Source organism: Panthera tigris, chromosome X (genome assembly GCF_018350195.1).
Source record: "Panthera tigris isolate Pti1 chromosome X, P.tigris_Pti1_mat1.1, whole genome shotgun sequence".
Taxonomy (NCBI): Eukaryota; Metazoa; Chordata; class Mammalia; order Carnivora; family Felidae; genus Panthera; species Panthera tigris.
Genome location: NC_056677.1, coordinates 85,753,397 through 85,772,166, shown reverse-complemented (window position 1 = coordinate 85,772,166; position 18,770 = coordinate 85,753,397). Strand labels below are relative to the sequence as shown.

Here is an 18,770-nt window from a genome sequence, read left to right as displayed (position 1 = left end):
GAGAGCAACTGATATCAGTTCTTCAAATATTTGAGGCGAAAGTCCAAAGAAGCAATTTATGCTTAAGTAATTTAAAAGTTATTTGATGTTCTTTGGAAAATATGGCTTTGTGATGTGGAAGAATTGTCTTTGTTTCTTGTCCATGGCACAAAAACTTGCACATAATAAATACTCAATTCAATTGTTGAAATAAATATAATACCTATACTTAATAGAGAGTAAAACAATGACCAAAATGTAAGCCTTCCATTATAATTTAAAAGTTGTTTTGAACTACAGGATTCCCGAGAAGCAGTAAATGGTGCATTTTTCTCCTGCTCCACCTTTCTCACCAAACAAATTTTTAAAATTTCACTGGTTTTGCAAGCAATGAAGACACAGCCTAAATAAGTAGCAGATATTGTTAATGAAATGATAAAAGCATAGTTATCTTAAAGGATTATTCTCCATTAAAATATTTTGGGCACCACTTAAAGTACTACAAGAACAAACTTACCAAGTTTTACTTCAGCATTATGAGTCAGTAACACATTCTGACCTTTGATGTCCCGGTGAATTACACGGTGTGCATGAAGATGAGCTAAGCCCTGCACATAGATAATGTATATTTATTTAAAAAGTCACATCACTATATATATTTTCTCTCTTTCTGGTACTGTTCTTAGTATTTTTGGAAAACCTTTTGGTTAGAAAAATGGCCCAGATTTGCTTTTTTCAGACAAAATTCTTTCTTTAGGCTGGAATTACTACAACCAGTTCCCAGAAATACTGCTTTTGGCTATAAGGAAAGGAAAATAAATCAGGACACCCATGAAAGGAAAAGAACACCAAAAAGTAATATTTGTATACATTGGGCCGTTTACCTTCCTTTCTAGCCTCCATCTTTCCAACTAACCATAAGAGTGAAGACCTGGACACCTTAAATATCATAGCCACTGTTTTACTCTATTCCTCATTCAACCATTTCATTAATCCAGAATATTTTCTAGTCAACCTTGTAGGCTGAGAATTTGGGGGACTATGGAAATTCCTTTGAAAGCATTTGCAATTTGGATTGGCTTACTATGTTGGCTCCAGCCTGTTCACCACTAAAACTAACCTGTGACCTGGCTTCAGTGAGATTGCTCCAGATAATAACTGGGGATTAATAACAGAAGTAACAGTAAAAACAGCTAATATTAATTGAATCCTTTATTTTGTTTTACTTTATTGCCAGGCACTGTGCTAAGTGCTTTACATGAAGGAAATTATGAAGCTGTCACTGCAATCCTTTGAGGAAGGTACTACTATCACCTCATATTATAGATAAGAAAAGTGAGATTTGGAAAAATTAAGTAACTGATTCAAGGACACACAGCTAATACATCATGAACCAGAATTTAAACTCAGTATAGAGTTTGCACTCAACTAGTTACACTATTAGCACAAGTGAATCCAATTAAGATGGGAGGAAGGACATTCTAACAGTATATCAGTGGTCCGATTCAGTTCTGTTAATATCCTTCTCGGGTGACCCTAAGCACCTAAGCCACACAGAAAAATTTGAGTGTGGTAGATCAAGAAGATTGTTCTCATCCAACTTGGTATTCAAAATAAAGCAAGCTTTAAAAGTAGGGCATTCTTCAAATAGGATATCTGTCTGCAAAATGGTTATGGATGGTTTGGGGCCATTCTGTAAAACACGGATTTTTGTCTCACTTTTAATCTCTAACGATATAGTGCAGCTTTTTTTTAAGAACTCTAAAAATCTGAATGATGTAATAAATATTCCAAGTGGTTATTTCTATGATCCAGTGAACACAATAGTCTAACTCTGACAGGACCATTAAAGAGCAAGGTTTGGAAGGGCCTGGTTACCCATATTGCAACCTATCTAAAGTTAAGGACATAGACATCACCTGAAAATCTGCTTTCTCTAAAGCCTTTAGGTCTTTTTTGGTATCCTGATCCAGAGATTATGTTTAGAATTCTTAAACCAACCTGTATGAGCAAGTATAAAGTACACTGCATATATTACTCCCAGGTATTTTCAAGGCAGGGGAGAATGACTATATGAAGACTCACCTGAAGGATTTCTCGGCAGATATAAGCAATCCAATCTTCTTTCAAACTCTGATTTCTGGTCATTCTTACTACATCAGTGACTGAGCCTGCTGCACATAACTCCATCACCATCTGCAGGGAAGTCAGCAAAGTGTCAAGAATTAGAAAGTAATTCTATGAAAATATCTGGAGAGTTTTAGTCCATATGGCTTGTATTTATATGTAATGTTAGGGATTAAGACATTGCAAATACTGGCTCAACTGTCTGGTGGGAGACTCTAAAGGCTAGTGGAATTAAAGAGTTGGAACCTATCCAAAGATCAGTGGAGGGAGGGAAGGCAGGTACCACACCAGGGATATTTAACCAAGAGGTAGAATTTGAGCTAAGCCTTGAAGGATAGTGTTTAGATATAAAGAGAAGGAAGAATATTCAGTTTATTGAAAAAAGAATGACTATATTCCTGTAGAAAGCTTGTGCAGGAGACAAGCCTGAGTGATGCCTGGAGTGCAACAGAAAAGATCATTGAAGGAACAATTTGATTGCAAAGTGAAGAAGCAGGATAGAAGGATCTTAAAAGAATTTGCACTTCAACATTAAGACTAAATTTGTTTGCTATTGTTGTTTTGTTTTTGTTTTTAAATTCTAGATTATTGTTTCCTGAGATAGTGGCAAACTACAATTTCAAGGGGTAAACTATCAATTGTATTCCTATAGGGCATTTTTCCCAAATGACTTTACTGCTAAGGAAACTCTATTTTAAGGCTATTATCACTGAAACCATCTTGTTCAAATGTTAGTTTATTAATAAAAATTTCTCAGAAAATTTATCTTTTTGCCATCAATTAATCAGGTACTAAACTAGTAAACTTCCTTTCCTATATTAGCTGGCTAGAGGCCTGGACAATGTAAAAGAGAATATATCTATTATAATCAACCCAACAAACTTTTCTTAAGCACAGGTTTCTGCATTAGTGCCCGTGTCAAAACCTCTTTATAAATACAACAAAACATGTTTTTTTAAACTGTAGGCAAGTTAATTATTGCTGTAGATGAAGGAAACCTAAAGGATATGCCCCAAATCATGAATATGTAAAGTCTACCTCATTTCTTGTTGTAACGCTAACATTTTCTTTTCAGTAAATCATTCCTTTAATTTATATTTGTTCACAATTCATATTATTGCATGTCTTTCACATAAGTACACTCTCACAAAAAAGAAGAGAAGAAATTGCCTAACAAAACTAATTATACAGAGAAACCACGAAAGTTTAATTTTCATGTTAACTGTATGAAATGGTCACAACATGTACAACTGTGGTAATGGAAGCAAAGTGGCCCCTTTTGAACCATGACAAACATAAATTAAAGCCATTCATTCAGATGTACCCTGGAAAAATCTTGCTAATGTTACTTAAGTCAGAAGAGCTCTAGTCTTAAAGGAACATAAAGACATTTTCAATTATTTTCCCAGCTTTGTAAGCATGATGCCTGGCACATACACTTTATAAATGGTAATCATTTAGTCATTTACTTACTTCCTATTTATTTTGATTTATATGGGCAAGACAGTGTAAATGGTCCCATTAAAACTCTTACCTCCACAAATAATTTATTCATCCTTCAGATCTCAGTTCAAAAAAAAGTTTATTAAAGAAGAGTTTCTCATTCCCTACTTAATTTAGATTCCCTTGTTATTTGCCCACATAGAAGCATGCTATTTGCCCACATAGAAGCATGTTATTTCCCTTCTGACTAATTAAATACTCATTTGTGTGATTATTTGACTGATACTGGTTATTGCAAATGGACTGTAAATTCCAACAGGTCCGGGACATGTTTGTTCAGCTTATCAATGTAATCTCAGAATCTAGCAGAAGGCCTGGCAAATAGATGGTTTTGAATAAATATGTTGAATAATTGAATGAATTGAGTACTGATAAATACATCTAATAAGGAGACTGCCATACAGGCAAGAGGAAAAAAATTGTAAGTAAAATTATATTAAAAGACAAATATTGTATGCCAAAAATATACCAATAGTCATTAAAGGTGTACAGCAATATTTAATGAAATGCCAACTGGAGTTGCGAGACAAAAGAAGATTTACTTAACTGGACATTTGGAATAAAATGGGATTAAAGTGAAGATGTCTAATATGGTGGTTTTGAAAGTGTGGTACCCAGACCAGTAGCATAAACATCATCATCTGTTGTTAAAAAGTGCAAATTCATGGGCCCACACCCCACACCAACGGAATCAGTAACCCTATGGGTAGAGCTCAGCAATCTGTGTTTTATCAGGCTTTCCAGGAGATTCGGATGCACACTAAAGTTTGAGAACCACTATTTCAATTCAGTTCCTTGTTGAAAATATTTCTATCATGTCCACTGCCCTGCTTCCTAAAGTCCATTATGTAAAGTGGAACAATCTTTCCTTGACAACTGAAGGTTCTTAAAATTCTTAGTTATTATTTTGAAAAAAAAACCACACAATACTATTCTTTACTTGAAATGGAAATGGAAATGTAGCTAGCAATTGGACACTGACCCCACTTCTGTTCTAAATATTCCTTTTGAAATAAACATATCTCTGACCAGAGCTCATTTTCTTGTTATTTGACTATTTCTGCCATAGTGGGAGGCAGCAACATTCTGGTAACTGTAGCTTATGTTTTAGTTACCCTCTACAATTTATATCTCATTGATCTTTAATTTGTGACAGTATAGGTATAAGTAGACTAAGAAAAAGATAAGTCAACTAACAAATTAGAAAAGAACTTCCGGGATTTATGTTTAAACATAAGTGCATTTCCTTAGAAAAAACTTAAATGTATCCATATGTTCATGCTGAATGCTAATTAGAATTGATACTTATCCAGTCATTATTTGCAAGTCCATCAGGTAGTCTCCTTAGCCATACCTCTAATTTACCAGCAAATATACAGAAAAAGTTAAAAGCAGCAAAACGATATTTAAAAAGAAACATGTTAGATATTCCCAGTGTTCATTTGAGTCCTCCTCTATTTTACCCTGAAGACCCTTGCCAGGAACTTATGTTACTTTTCCATACTTTATTACTCCCATCTCCAGGAATCAGAACACATTTTGTCATACTACTTTGAGCAGTGGAGTGTTTAAGTATTCCTGTAAGTGCACAAAAGTGCATCTCAGCTTGTGAAAATGTATTTCCTCAAGTGAGATTTAGTCTTTGGAAATAAGATCAAGGTTAAATACATACCCAAAGTTGGTGCCTCTGGCCGGGGGGGCTCAGCTTGAAAAAAGCACCATAGAAGGACACAATGTTTTTGTGGAAAGAGTACTTCTTTAAAAGGTTGAGTTCAGTCCTGAGATCCTCTTCCTCATCCTGCAGAATAAACAATGGACAATAAAGTTCCTAAACTATGCCAGTTAATGACTATGGGATCCTAGAGTAGAACAAAGGAAATTCTATGGCCACCCATTATACCCCACAGCAATTTATAATATAATCTCAACTAGAATTATCAGAGAATGGAGATCTCTGGTTAACCGGGAATTTTGGAGAAAATAAAGCTTAAATGAAGATCTTTTAATTTAGTGGTTCTGAAAGTGTGATCCCTACACCAGCAGCAATGGCCATTGTATAAAGTTTTCACTGAAAAGAATCATTACATTTTGTTTATTTTGTAACTGTTTTATTGGAATATAATTTACATGCCATACAACTCGTCAATTTAAAGTGAAAATTCAATGGTGTTTAGTATATTAACAGAATTATGCAACCATCACCACAATCCCTTTTAAAATATTTTTATCACCCCAAAAGGAAACCTTATACCCTTTAGTTATCACACACAAATTCTCCTACAAACACATACCAGCTTTAATGAACCACTAATATATTTTCTATTTCTACAGATGTATCTATCCTGGACATTTTATATAAATGAAAATCATTTCATATGTGGACTTTTGTGACTAACTTTTTTCCCCAAGTTTCGCCCATATTGCAAAATATATCATTATTTTATTCATTTTCATTTCCATTTATTAACTGATAGACATTTGGGTTAGTTCTCTCTTTTGGCTATTATTAATAATGCTGCTGTGAGCATTCATATCAAGTTTTTATTTGAATATATACTTTTATTTCTTTTTGGTGAATATATATATTTATTTCTTTTTGGTATATACATAGGAGTGAAATTATTAGGTCAAATAGTAACTCTGTATTTAACATTTTGATGAAATGCCAAATCATTTCCCCACTGCTGCACCTATTTACATTCCCAACAGCAATGATGATTCCAATTTCTCCATACCCTAATCAACACATATTATTTTCTGTTTTATTATTATAACTGTCCTAGTGGGTGTCAAGGGTATCTCACTGTAGTTTTGGCTTAAAATTCCCTGATCACTGATCATATTAATGATCTGTTCAAGTGCTCATTGGCCATTTGTATATGATCTTCAGAGGAATGTCTAGTTGAAAATCTTTGCCCCTGTTTTCTAATTATGTTATTTGTCTTTTCATTATTGAATTGTAAGATTTATTTATATATCTTGGACCCAAGTACTTGATAAGGTACTTGATTTGCAAACATTTTGTCTCATTCTGTGGGATGTCTTTTCACTATCTTGATAGTGTTCTTTGAGAAACAAAATTTTTAATTTTAATAAAATCTGATTTATTGATTTCTTATTTTATTGTTTATACTTTTGGTGTCATATCTAAAAATCCATTGCCAAAACTAAGGTCATGAATATTTATCCCAATGTTTTCTTCTAATAAGCATTTTATAGTTTTAGTTCTCACATTTAGGTATTTGATCACTTTGAGTTAATTTTCAATTTTTTTAATGTTTATTTATTTTTGAAGGAGAGTGGCAGAACGTAGAGCAAGGGAGGGGCAGAGAGAGAGAGAGGGAGACACAGAATTGGAAGCAGGCTCCAGGCTCTGGGCTGTCAGCACAGAGTCTGATGCAGGGTTCAAACTCAAGATCTGTGAGATCATGATCTGAGTCAAGTAGGTCGCCCAACTGACTGAGCCACCCAGGCGCCCCTTAATTGTTAAATAAAGTAGGGATCTAAGTTCATTCTTTTACATTTGGATATCTACTTATCTCAGCATCATTTGTTGAAAAGACTATTTTTTCCCCATGTATTGTCTTTGCTATCTTGTCAAAAATCACTTGACCATAGGTATATGGAACTAGTGCTATTCCATTGATCTGTATATCTATCCTTATACATGTAACCACACTGACTTGGTTTGTGACTCATTGCATTTTTGAAATGTTTATTTATTTATTTTTGAAGAGAGAGAGAGGCAGAGAGAGAGAGAGAGACAGAGAGAGAGAGAATGAATCCCAAGCAGGCTCCACACTGTCAGCACAGAGCCTGAGGTGAGGCTTGAATTCACAAACTGTGAGATCATGACCTGAGCTGAAATCAAGAGTTGGGTGCTTAACCAACTGAGCCACCCAGGTGCCCCTCTGACTCACTGCATTTCAAAGGTACTGGTTTGATCTGTGCTAATTTTTTTAAAAGATATGCTTAAAGTCATTTATTTTCTTAACCACAACAGTGATACATATGGATAAAATATATTTACATATATGAAATAAAATATGTAAGTACTTCACAATCACTGAACATTTCTTCCTACCAATGGTAACAGTTGAGTGTATATTCCTCCAGACATTTTTATTCCTGCAGAATATATATATTTCACTACTCTGCAACTCGCATGTCTTATTCAATACCCAAAGCACACATTTCTACATCAATAAGAATAAATGCACTTCCTTTCTATGGATGTGTAGAATTACATAGAATAAAGATACGAGGCTGCCACTCAGGGTATAGGTCAGGGCTAAAGGTATGTTTTTGAGAATTATCTCTGTAGTGATAACTGAAGCTATCTTTTTGGATGGGTTCACCAAGGTAGAATACATAATTTTAAGAGCTATTTCTAGAAGAAGACAGTATGATGTCATCAGAAAAGGGCATCTACACTGGGCATAAGGACACATGGGTTTTAGAACAAATAGCTAAAAGTTGGAAATTTACTTAATTTTCCCAAGGTTGAATTTATCCTCCGAAGTCTGATGGAAGTTAGCCATTACCTATCTAAATGGAATATTAGTAGAACCAAATGGGACAATATATTTAAAGTTCTTTGAAGTTCTTGAAAGAAGAATGCTATAAATGTAAGGTATTATCATACAGTATCTATGTTACTTCACCTTCTCACTTGCACTAGTGTTATTAGAACTGTACACCTTTCTCCACTTTTTACCCTAATCTACAACATCAGCTTTTACTTTCATCACATTTGTTATAGTGGAGTGAAATGGGAAGCTATTCTCTCTCCCTAAAGATTTAGCTGTCCCCTTGTACCGTGACAATCAGGTAGTTTCCATAATCCATCTGTAACTATTCTTAGCCAATCTAAAAACAGCTTTTTCCTTCTCAATAATTTAAAAATCATGACACTTTATATGTATACAGATGCAATGCATTGGAGAAAAATATCTTAAAATATTAACTTACAAAAAAGTAACTTAAATTGTTGGGAATTTCCGATGAGCATATCATTGGTTTATGCATTTAGATATAATATTCCTAATTTAAAGGAACTTACATACAAGGAAATAAGATTCACAAACATGAATGACACAATCATTGATGAATACAGGATAATGTATAATGAAGTTGAGGTTGATATAAAATGGCTCAGGTAGTGATCTCCCACTTGACAAAAGAATTCACTACCTGGGTCTTTTGAATGCCTACTAGCTCTAAATTTCATTTGATTGTAAATAAAAAAGCTCTCTCACTGCATTATAAAGGTTCCATTTATATAACTTTTCAAGAGTACTGTTATTGTGCAAAATAAATATATGTTGTAGTATGTAAAGACTTTTTTGACCAAAAAGAATTTTTTTTATTAATTTTTTTATTTGAGTATAGTTGACACAATGCTACATTAGTTTCAGGTGTATAACATAGTGAATCAACTTCTCTATATGTTATACTATGTTCAGCACAAGTGTAACTACCAACTGTCACTATACAACACTATTACAATATAATTGACTATATTCCTTAATTCTGTACCTTTTTCATCCCTGTGACTGACTCATCCATAACTGGAAGTCGGTATCTCCCACTACCCTTCATCCATTTTATCCCACCTCCTCCCCTTTGTCAACCATCACTTTGTTCTCTGTATTTATGTCTGACTCTGATTTTGGTCTATTCATTTCCTTTTTTAGATTCCATATGAATGAAATCATATGGTATTTGTCTTTCTCAGTCCTACTTATTTTATTCAGTAGAATGGCTAAAATTAAAAAGACAAGATATAACAACTGTTGACAATGATATGGATAAAAAGGAAATCTCACACACTGTTGGCAGGAATTCAAGTTGGTATAGCCACTGTGGAAAACAGTATGGAGGTTCCTCAACAATTAAAAATAGAAAAGAACACTTTTAAATTAAAAATACAGTTGAGCTCTTATTCTGAAATCCAGTGAAAAAGGATACCTTTGACTTCTTTCGGGCAATGAATCAGAAAGGGCCAACTGGCATGAAAAGAAATTAAGGAATTAACCTTTATCTTTAGTTCTCCCCAGAATTTCCTTCAATTATATTGGCTTGATGACCTGGGGGTAGGGTGAAATAGATATTTTAGCTGAAATTAATAGGTAGCTGAATATATCTAGTCAGTTATCATTTTCCTTCTTAGTTTATTCTCTCAGACCCAGTAGGAAAGATGAGCAATGTTTTTAATCTTTAGCTATAGTGTAATTAGACTTTAAAAAATAGTTATAAAATAAATATAAGGCAATGTACTAGGTTCTGAAATGTCCCCAAGTTTTCATAATACCTTATAAAAAGTTTGAAATCTCAGAGAAATGGCTAGCAGCTGAAGAACATTCTTTAACATTTCTCTGGGATTTTCCAGTGGATTTACCCATAAATATTCAACAACTAAAAAAAAAATCTAGACACCTATTTGTCTTTGGGAGAAGGGGATGAGGCCTGGTTTCTCCAGGTTCTCTGTACTTATTGTGTCATAAAGGCAGAAATAAATAAAACAATTAACTTGTAGCATGAGAATCATATAGAAGTCCAGGTTCCAGTGTCATCCCAGCCTCCCAAGGAAGCTCAGTTAATAAGTTCTCTTTGAATTCCCTTAACCTGTTTTCTACAAAACTAAAAATTGATCCTCGTGACTTTCATTCTTGTCATGTAGGACCATTGAACTTTCTGCTTTACTTCAGATATGGCTGTCCTTTGAAATGGTAACAACATCTGCCATTGTATAGAAGTAAACCTCAGGAACTAGCAATTCTATGTGTACATGGGCATTGTCAGTACCTAGCAAGCCACCATCATTGGGTTGAAAGGAACATGAATTCATAAAGAGTGCAGTAAATAAGAATGAGATGATGGTGTGAGGGTAAGAACACAAAGAACATGTAAAAGAGAAGCAGGGGCCAGCCTGAGTCCTTTAACTTGTTTGGTAGTTTGATTATCATAGAGCTTTTTTTTTTTTCCTTCTGAGTTAGAAAGGTCATGTCCACAAGCAAGAATAGAAGAATGGCTGGGCTCAAGGCAGCTATGCAGTTGCATTTGACCATATTTTTAACTCTGTTTATAAGTAGGCCAAATATTCTGGTGCATTTTACGTATGAGGAATCTGAGGCCTAGAGAAGTAAGACCTGTTTCCCAAGTATTTCTTAGCTGTTTAGTGGTAGACTTGGGATTTAGATTTGTGTGTCTGGACTTCCACATTATTGCTATTTCCATAAACCCCTGACTCAAAGAGATGTGTGTGTAAGTCACAACCTTCTTATCCCAAAGGATTCAAGATGATTTATAAATACTAATTGACTGATCAGCTAGCAGTTATTTTTCTTCCTAAAATATATAATCAGAGAGTTCAAAGTTCCCAACTAGAAAAACTTTTAAGAGTGAGTTTCCCACATAAATGTAAACTCTCCCAAAACCAATAAACCAAGATCAGATATGTTTGAAAAGCATTAGTGTGTTTGCCATTCTCAATTAACAGGAAGTTGAGCTTGTGAGAAACACATAAGTACATTATATCCATCAGGCCAAGTAGGTAATTTAAAACTCTCACAAATATCTCAGTAATATGATGCTATAGCATTTCCTGGCTCAGGGCCAGTTGTCCCAGCGTGGCCTGAATATCCTAATTTTTGTCAGAAAGAGACAGCTCAAGGATGCGACAACTTCCTTTATAATTTCACCCCATTCTAGAACCAAAATATTTTTCCTTGTGGAAAGAATACCAGAGAGGGTTTGGGAAAGATCTTTAAAGGAACTTATTAACAGAAATGTGTGATGAAACCAAAATTAATCAATTATATTTTTCATACCTTACACTTCGCAGCTTCTTGATCTACCAAAGTGTGTTAGATTAATCAGTACTACCTCTTTTATTTGGATAGGCTTTGATTCCAGAGATACATTGTAAACAAAACAGGAGCCTGGTACTTACTAGATCAATCAAGAAGCTGTTTGCCAATACCTTTCTAATATAAATACAAACTTTCTCTGAATGTGATTGGGTTAATGGAAAAAGTTATCCTAAATCCTGAGAGCATATTTATTAAGACACAAAAGGTTGAAATATTTGAATACCAGACAGCTGAGGAGAAGTGTAAGAAAAAAAGGTCAATTAACAAAATTGATAATGGGGTGCCTGGGTGGCTCAGTCGGTTAAACATCCAACTACAGCTCAGGTCATGATCTCTCGGTTAGAGGGTTCGAGCCCCCCATTGGGCTCTGTGCGGACAGCTCAGAACCTGGAGCTTGCTTCAGATTCTGTGTCTCCCTCTCTCTCTGCCCCTCTCCTGCTCATGTTCTCTCTCCCTCAAAAATAAATAAACAGTTTAAAAAGTTTTAATAAAATTGATAAGAACAGGAATTCTGCTTTTAGGCTCATACAATATTTTGATAGGTCACCAACATCTACTGAAGAAGAATTTTCTTTGTATGATTGTATTCTAGAGCTAGCAAATTATTAGTCATAGAGAGTGCTTTGTAAGGAAGTTAAAGAGCTTCAAGTACAAAGCATTTCCACTCCTTTATGTATTCAAGTACTGTGCCAGATATCTGAAGACTTTTATGTTGGATAGCTGTGGTTTTCTGTCTGCTATTGTTCTTACAATAAAAAAAAGAGTAGTCCTCATTTAACTCATATACAATAGCAATGTTTCTTAGAATCATAATGGGGGAATAACCAATCAGTCTGGAATACCATGTAAAAGGTATAAAAAAGACCTTACCAGGGCCAATTTAAGGCAAAATTTGCTCTTGGTTTCATCATCTCCTTTGTTGCTACTCAGCTAGAGTGCTCTATACTCTGTGGATATAATTAATCCTTCACCTGCTTTCAACACTTACCTGTTCAGGGAACTGTTTCTTCTAGCCCCTGATTTCTGACGATGTTAGTGTTCAAATACAATGATTGATCTATGTGAATGTGTTAAAAGATAATATGTTATCACTTCCAGGCAAGAATATTTTAGTTATGGCCTTCTAAAGATAATGATACAAGGGTTAGTTTAAAGGTGAAAATTAAAGGAAAGACAACTTGGGAGCTAAAGGAGACTTTCTGTACTCACGCTGTATCTCCATCCAACAGACTTTTGATATTTATTCACTCTCACTCGTTTTCCTATTTCAGGTAAAGGGGTCTGCAAAACCAAGAACAAAATGTTATTAGACCTACTAGTACACTTTGAAAATGATTTATTCTTAAATACTTTGTGTTCTTTGGGCATCAAATGTAAGAGTGACATAATATTATTCCTCTTTCAATTTTCACTAATAATTTTACCTAAAAATCAGATTCTTATATATCCAGAAAATTGGCACCAAATTCAAAATAACAGATTTAACTACCATATTAATGGAAAAATTACAATTAGATGTTAGTAAAGTTCTATTTTTCCTTACAAAACACAGTAATTGAAACTATCTATGGTCTGAAAATGAGTTTTAAATATTTAAAAAGTTAGAGTATCTAAAATGTAGATTAAATGTCAGTCAAAGGTCTCTCAAGTCAAAACAAGGATAATAAGTATGTTAGATAGTCTCACTAAAAAAGTACTGGGCTGATTGTTTGGAAGCCATGATTTGTAGGGCAAAATAAATCCACAAAACCTCAAAATATCTTAAAATTAACATTGGTTTGCAACATTTGACATTTACTGGCAAAATAAAAAGCATGCAACTCTTTAAATAGTTTCAGCAATTCACTCCTTGCACAAATTGAAAAATAACAGTTTATGGCATTGACAATGGTTCGGTAAATATGTATAGTTTTTCAAACATAACATTTGAGAATTTTTCTTTAAGGTATAGTGAAGTGAAAATTTTTTTTGACTTTTGCTATGTTCATGCTAATATTATCTAGAGAAAGTAAGGCACTCATGCTGAAGAAAGAAGACAGAAATCAGTACTTAGCAAATTCTATGACAATATGTTATGAACCATGACGCAACTTTATAAATGTTAGCAGGAACAATGCCAATTAAACTGTCTCTCTTGCTCATCTGTCAGAAAATGTCTGAAAAATGTGCATCTCTGACAATTTCTTTCCTTCTACCTTTCATTGAGACTCTAATGGCCTCAATTCTCAAAAGGAAAGATTGGACAGGGAAAAGTATATGATCGAACACAGAAGGATTAACACAACATTAGAGGAAATCTCCTCTTTGCTATCCTTAGAAAAAGATAATAAATTAGAAATATACAGGAATATAGATATTTTCCTTATTCTTATAGAATACCAAAATATGTAGACTTTTTGTTGTGAGTGAAACATTTTTATGTATAACTACAATAAATCAATAATAAAGATAATATACTATGGATAGAAATAATATTAAATGACACATATAATAAATCTAGATCAACATAATTATAATTATGTATAATAATGATGAAAAACAAATACAATATTTTCTGAGCTGTGTATCTAAGTCCATAGGATACCATTAAATTCAACAATATATGGATAAGATACATTACCTTACGAGCATTCATCACTTTAACAGCTGTAAATGCACCAGTTTTTTCATGGAGTCCCTGAAACACAGGAGAGTAATAAACATTAAATGCCATGTATATAATCAAGAAGCAGGCATCAATGGATGAATGGATACAGTATACTGCTAAGTGAAATAAGTCAGTCAGAGAAAGGCAAATACTATAAGATTTCATTCATATGTGGAATTTAAGAAATAAAAAAATGAGTGAAGTGAAAAAAAAGAGAGACAGAGGCAAACCAAGAAACAGAGTCTCAACTATAGAAAACAAACTGATGGTTATCAGAAGGGAGGTGGGTGGGAAGGTGGGTAAAACAGGTAAAGGGGATTAGGAGTACACTTATCTTGATGCACTGAGTAATATATAGAATCATTGAATCACTATATTGTACACCTGAAACTAATATAACAATGTGTGTTAACTGGAATTAAAAAATTTTAATTAAATAATTAATTAAGTTAAAACATTGTAGCCTATTATGGAATATAGCATATTACACAGAGATGAAATATCAGGTACTACATAGAGAACAGAAAAATCAAATTGTGAATATTTTAAAGAAACTCCAACCAACTGACTTGAAAAATCAAGCAAGTTTATGGAGTAGTTTTGCTTTTTTGTGTTTGTATTAAACAGTGGACATAGTTGGCTATTTGAAGGTACTGCTTTCTTAGTATATTTAGTCTAGGTTTACATGGCACCAGAGAATTTAAATGGAAAATAAAAATTTCAGATTGAAGATAGGAAAAAAGGAGATGTTAATACTCGACATTTTTTCAACTGATTATGTGGTATTAAACAGATACATCTTTCCACTGGACCCTCGTATACACTAAACAGGTTTTTCCATAATGATCATAGGTAAGAGTGATACATAAGTAATTCAATGACTGTAAACCGTTTGGTATGCCCTCAGTCCTAAGAACCAATGATATTTATGAAAGGAAGAAGTTCTGAAAGATTCTTTCTCATTGAAAATGTTATGAGTTCCAAAATTTAATCTTATCCTAAATGTAAATGCACGTTATAGATTTATAATTTTCAAAAATGGATATAGATGTTTGGAATATGAATTCTCATTGTGTGGCTGGTGCCTTTTAATATATTTCAACTTGTAGTCATAGAAAAAAAATCCGTTTTTTAAAGTTTATTTAGAGAGAGAGAGAGAGAGAGGGAGAGAGAGAATCCCAAGTAGGCTCTGCACTGTCAGGACAGAGACTAATGTGGGGCTTGAACTCACGAACTGTTAGATCATGACCTGAGCCAAAATCAAGAGTCAGGTGCTCAACTGACTGGGCCACCCAGGAGCCCCCAAAATTCAATTTTGTGTTGATATGAGTTGAGCTTCAACTTAAAACATAATGCCGTTTCTAGAAGAATATTTGATTTGGGGGCTGTAGTGAATTACAGTCTCCCCCAAATTTAGGCTGATAACTTCAGAATGTGACCTTAATTGAAAATAAGGTCTTTGCACATGTAATCAAGTTAAATGAGGTCATACTGCATTAAAGTGGCCAATGATTGCTGCCTTGGTAAGAGAAAGGGGAGGGAGATTCAGACACAGAGACACAGACACACACACAAAGGGAGGATGGCCATGTGAAGACAGGAGAAATTGGAGTGATGCAACTACAAGCTAAGGGATTCCAAGGATTGCTGGCAACAACTAGAATCTAGTAAGAGAGAAGAAAGGATTCTCTCCTAGGGCCTTCAGAGGAGGAATGGCCTTACAGACTTCTGGCCTTGAGAAACATAAGAGAATAAATTTCTGTTGTTTTAAGCCACTTAATTTGTGGATTTGTTGCCATAGCTGTAGGAAATACAAGGGTATTCAAACCAAAGGACTGTTACTAATCACAGATCTCATGTGAAAGACAGCAACACTTTTACTTATAGAATGATCAAATGAGGGGTGGTGTGTCTCAATAGTACTGTTAATATCTTGGGTAACCTGTCAAGTGAGTAAATGCAAAAGATTGATTTCAGAAATGTGATCCTTAAATATATTACTTGTTTGTTGTCAAATCTCTTTTATAAAGTATACACTTTGAAGTATATGAATACTATTTTTAGATGATTCTTACAAGTCCTCTCATCAAAACAAAGCCAACTGATCAAAGAAAATCAAAAGGAAAAGAATTCTCTACCATTACCACTAATGTTACATGCTACATAAGAGTGTCAACACTTCTCTATTTTTCCCCACTGATAAGGCTGATAGTTTTTTTAAAAATATTTATTTATTTTGAGACAGAGAAAGAAAGAGAGAGAGAGAGAGAGAGAGAGAGAGAGAGAGAGAATCCCAAGCAGGCTCCGTGCATAGCCCAACATGGGGCTCAATCCCACAAACAATGAGCTGAAATCAAGTGTCAGATGCTCAACTGACTGAGCCACCCAGGTGCCCTAAAGCTGATAGGTTTTAATCTCATGTGTTTAAGGTTACTTCAATTTTATTGAGCATGCCACAATTTGTAAATGGGGTCATGTGTCAGAAATGGATCAGAAGATTTTCCAGTAACTAGAATAACTCTAGAAATGCTGGCACCTTGACTTAACTCCAGTTCTTGCCAAATAACTAAGCATTAAATAATCATACTGGATAGATGGTTGTAGCACTGATTACAAGTGGCATGGGTTGCTGATTTCAGTTTATGAGGTCAGGCCTGAAAGAGTTATATGTCAAAGTGTTATGTGTTGAATTGTGTCCTCCAAAAATATACACTGAATCTTTAACTACTGGTACCTGTGAATGTGCACGTTTTGGAAAATAGGGTCCTTGCAGATGTAATCAAGTTAAGATGAAGTTATACTGGACTGGGGCTGGCTCTAAAACCAATAACTAGTGTCCTTCTAAAATAGGGACATTTGGACACAGATATGGAGAAGGAGAAGATTGGATTGATATGTATGCAAGTCAAGGAAGAATTAGATTTCTGGCAATCACCCAAAGGTAGAACAGGCAAGGAAAACTTTCTCCCTACAGACTTGAGAGGAATAATAGCCCTGTAGACACTTTGATTTCACAGTTCTAGCCTTCAGAATTGTGAAGGAACAGTTTTTTTTTCTTTTAAACCATCCAGTTAGTGTTAATTTGTTACAGCAGCCCTAAGAAATTGGTACACATAGAAGGATAGCAACTAAGCTAAGGGATTGAGCTGGACTTGGGATAGGGTTCAGAAGAAACTACTAATTAATGTATAAGGAAATGTCTAGAATCAGGTGAGCAGTTTTGGGTGAAGCATGACAGCTACCAAAATCTAAAGGAAAGGAAAATTTGAAGGTAGCATGACAGCTACCAAAAATTTTAAAGGAAAGGAAAATTTGTAGGTTATTGATTGATCAGAAAAAGGAAGTTAATATTTTAGATATTAACCCTTTATCAGATAGATGGTTTGCAAATATTTTCTTCCATTCTGTAGGCTGCCTTTTCATTTTGTTGATGATTTCTTTTACTGTGCAGAAGGCTTAGTTTGATGTAGTCTTACTTATTTTTGCTTTCGTTGCTTGTGAATTTGGTGTCATACCGAAAAAATCATTGCCAAGACCAATGTCAAGAAGTTTTCTCCCCTATGTTTTCTTCTAGGAGTTTTACAGTTTCAGGTTATTTAAATCTTTAACACATTTTGAGTTAATTTTTGTGAGTGGTATGAGATAGGGGTCCAATTTCATCCTTTTGCATGTGGATATATGAATATGTTGGAGACTCCGACATTTATCTGCATCTCTGGAAGAAAATATACATTAATATTTTTATTTATTTAGCTCTTATCAAGAATTATAAAGTGTTTCCCTAATCATTTATATAAGCGTTTTTAGTGAAAATTTTCTTACATTGGTATGCACAAATACAACGTGATGAAAACTGGTTCTCACACATCCTTTAAAGGAGTTATAAATGTTTCCTTTCTTGATTCTCAAAGGTTATTTATGGGCTAAAGTACTATTCTGTGCAACACAAATATTTGCCATGTTAGTTAGCAAAGATATTTGATCAGTGGTTAGTAAGCCACAGAGTTTTTAAAAAGCTAGAATACACAGTTATCATACTCATGACACACATTTAGTGACATAATTGAATGTCTTTAAGGTGCCACCAATGGCCATAAAGCAGAGATAATCAATTTGGTTCTTATTATCTGTGATTTATTCTCTCATTTGAAAGTTGCATGAACATATTTTGTCAGACAAAGTATCATAATGTTTGGTAAACATGCTCACTGTGTCTGTAGAGGAATTAAAACCTAGATCATGAAACCATATACTGGGTTAATATGCCTAACCATTATGCAAGCTTTTATAGAAGTCTGGTATATCCATATAATAAATAAATGGAAAATTGCTGCCTGTTAACCTAGTATTTTGGAGAGTTCCTTCTGTATCTTGACTTAAAAGTTTTTATTTTCAAATAATTTTAGACTTAGAGAAAAGTTTCAAAGATCATGCAGATCTTTGTTTCTATGTATCTTCTACCCAACTTCTTCTAATGTTAACATCTCATATAACCAGAGTACAATTTTCAAAACTAAGAATTGATATTGGTACAATACTCCTAACTACATCATAATCCTTATTCAGATTTCTCCAGTTTTTTCACTAATTTTCTTTTTGTAAGACCCAAACTGCGATAGCTCATTCCATTTAGCTGTCAT

The 18,770-nt window shown here is 34.1% G+C and overlaps 1 protein-coding gene across 1 annotated transcript in view; it reads right to left on the bottom strand.

The window, feature by feature from the left end:
• Window positions 1-18,770, bottom strand: part of NRK (Nik related kinase) — a 139,150-nt gene that overhangs the window by 55,241 nt on the left and 65,139 nt on the right. The window contains exons 3-7 of the mRNA XM_007086430.3: window positions 14,104-14,160; window positions 12,693-12,764; window positions 5,282-5,407; window positions 2,065-2,175; window positions 497-587 (exon numbers count right to left, since the gene is read on the bottom strand). Of these exons, the coding sequence (XP_007086492.2) occupies window positions 497-587; window positions 2,065-2,175; window positions 5,282-5,407; window positions 12,693-12,764; window positions 14,104-14,160 (457 nt within the window). The remainder of the gene's footprint in view (window positions 1-496; window positions 588-2,064; window positions 2,176-5,281; window positions 5,408-12,692; window positions 12,765-14,103; window positions 14,161-18,770) is intronic.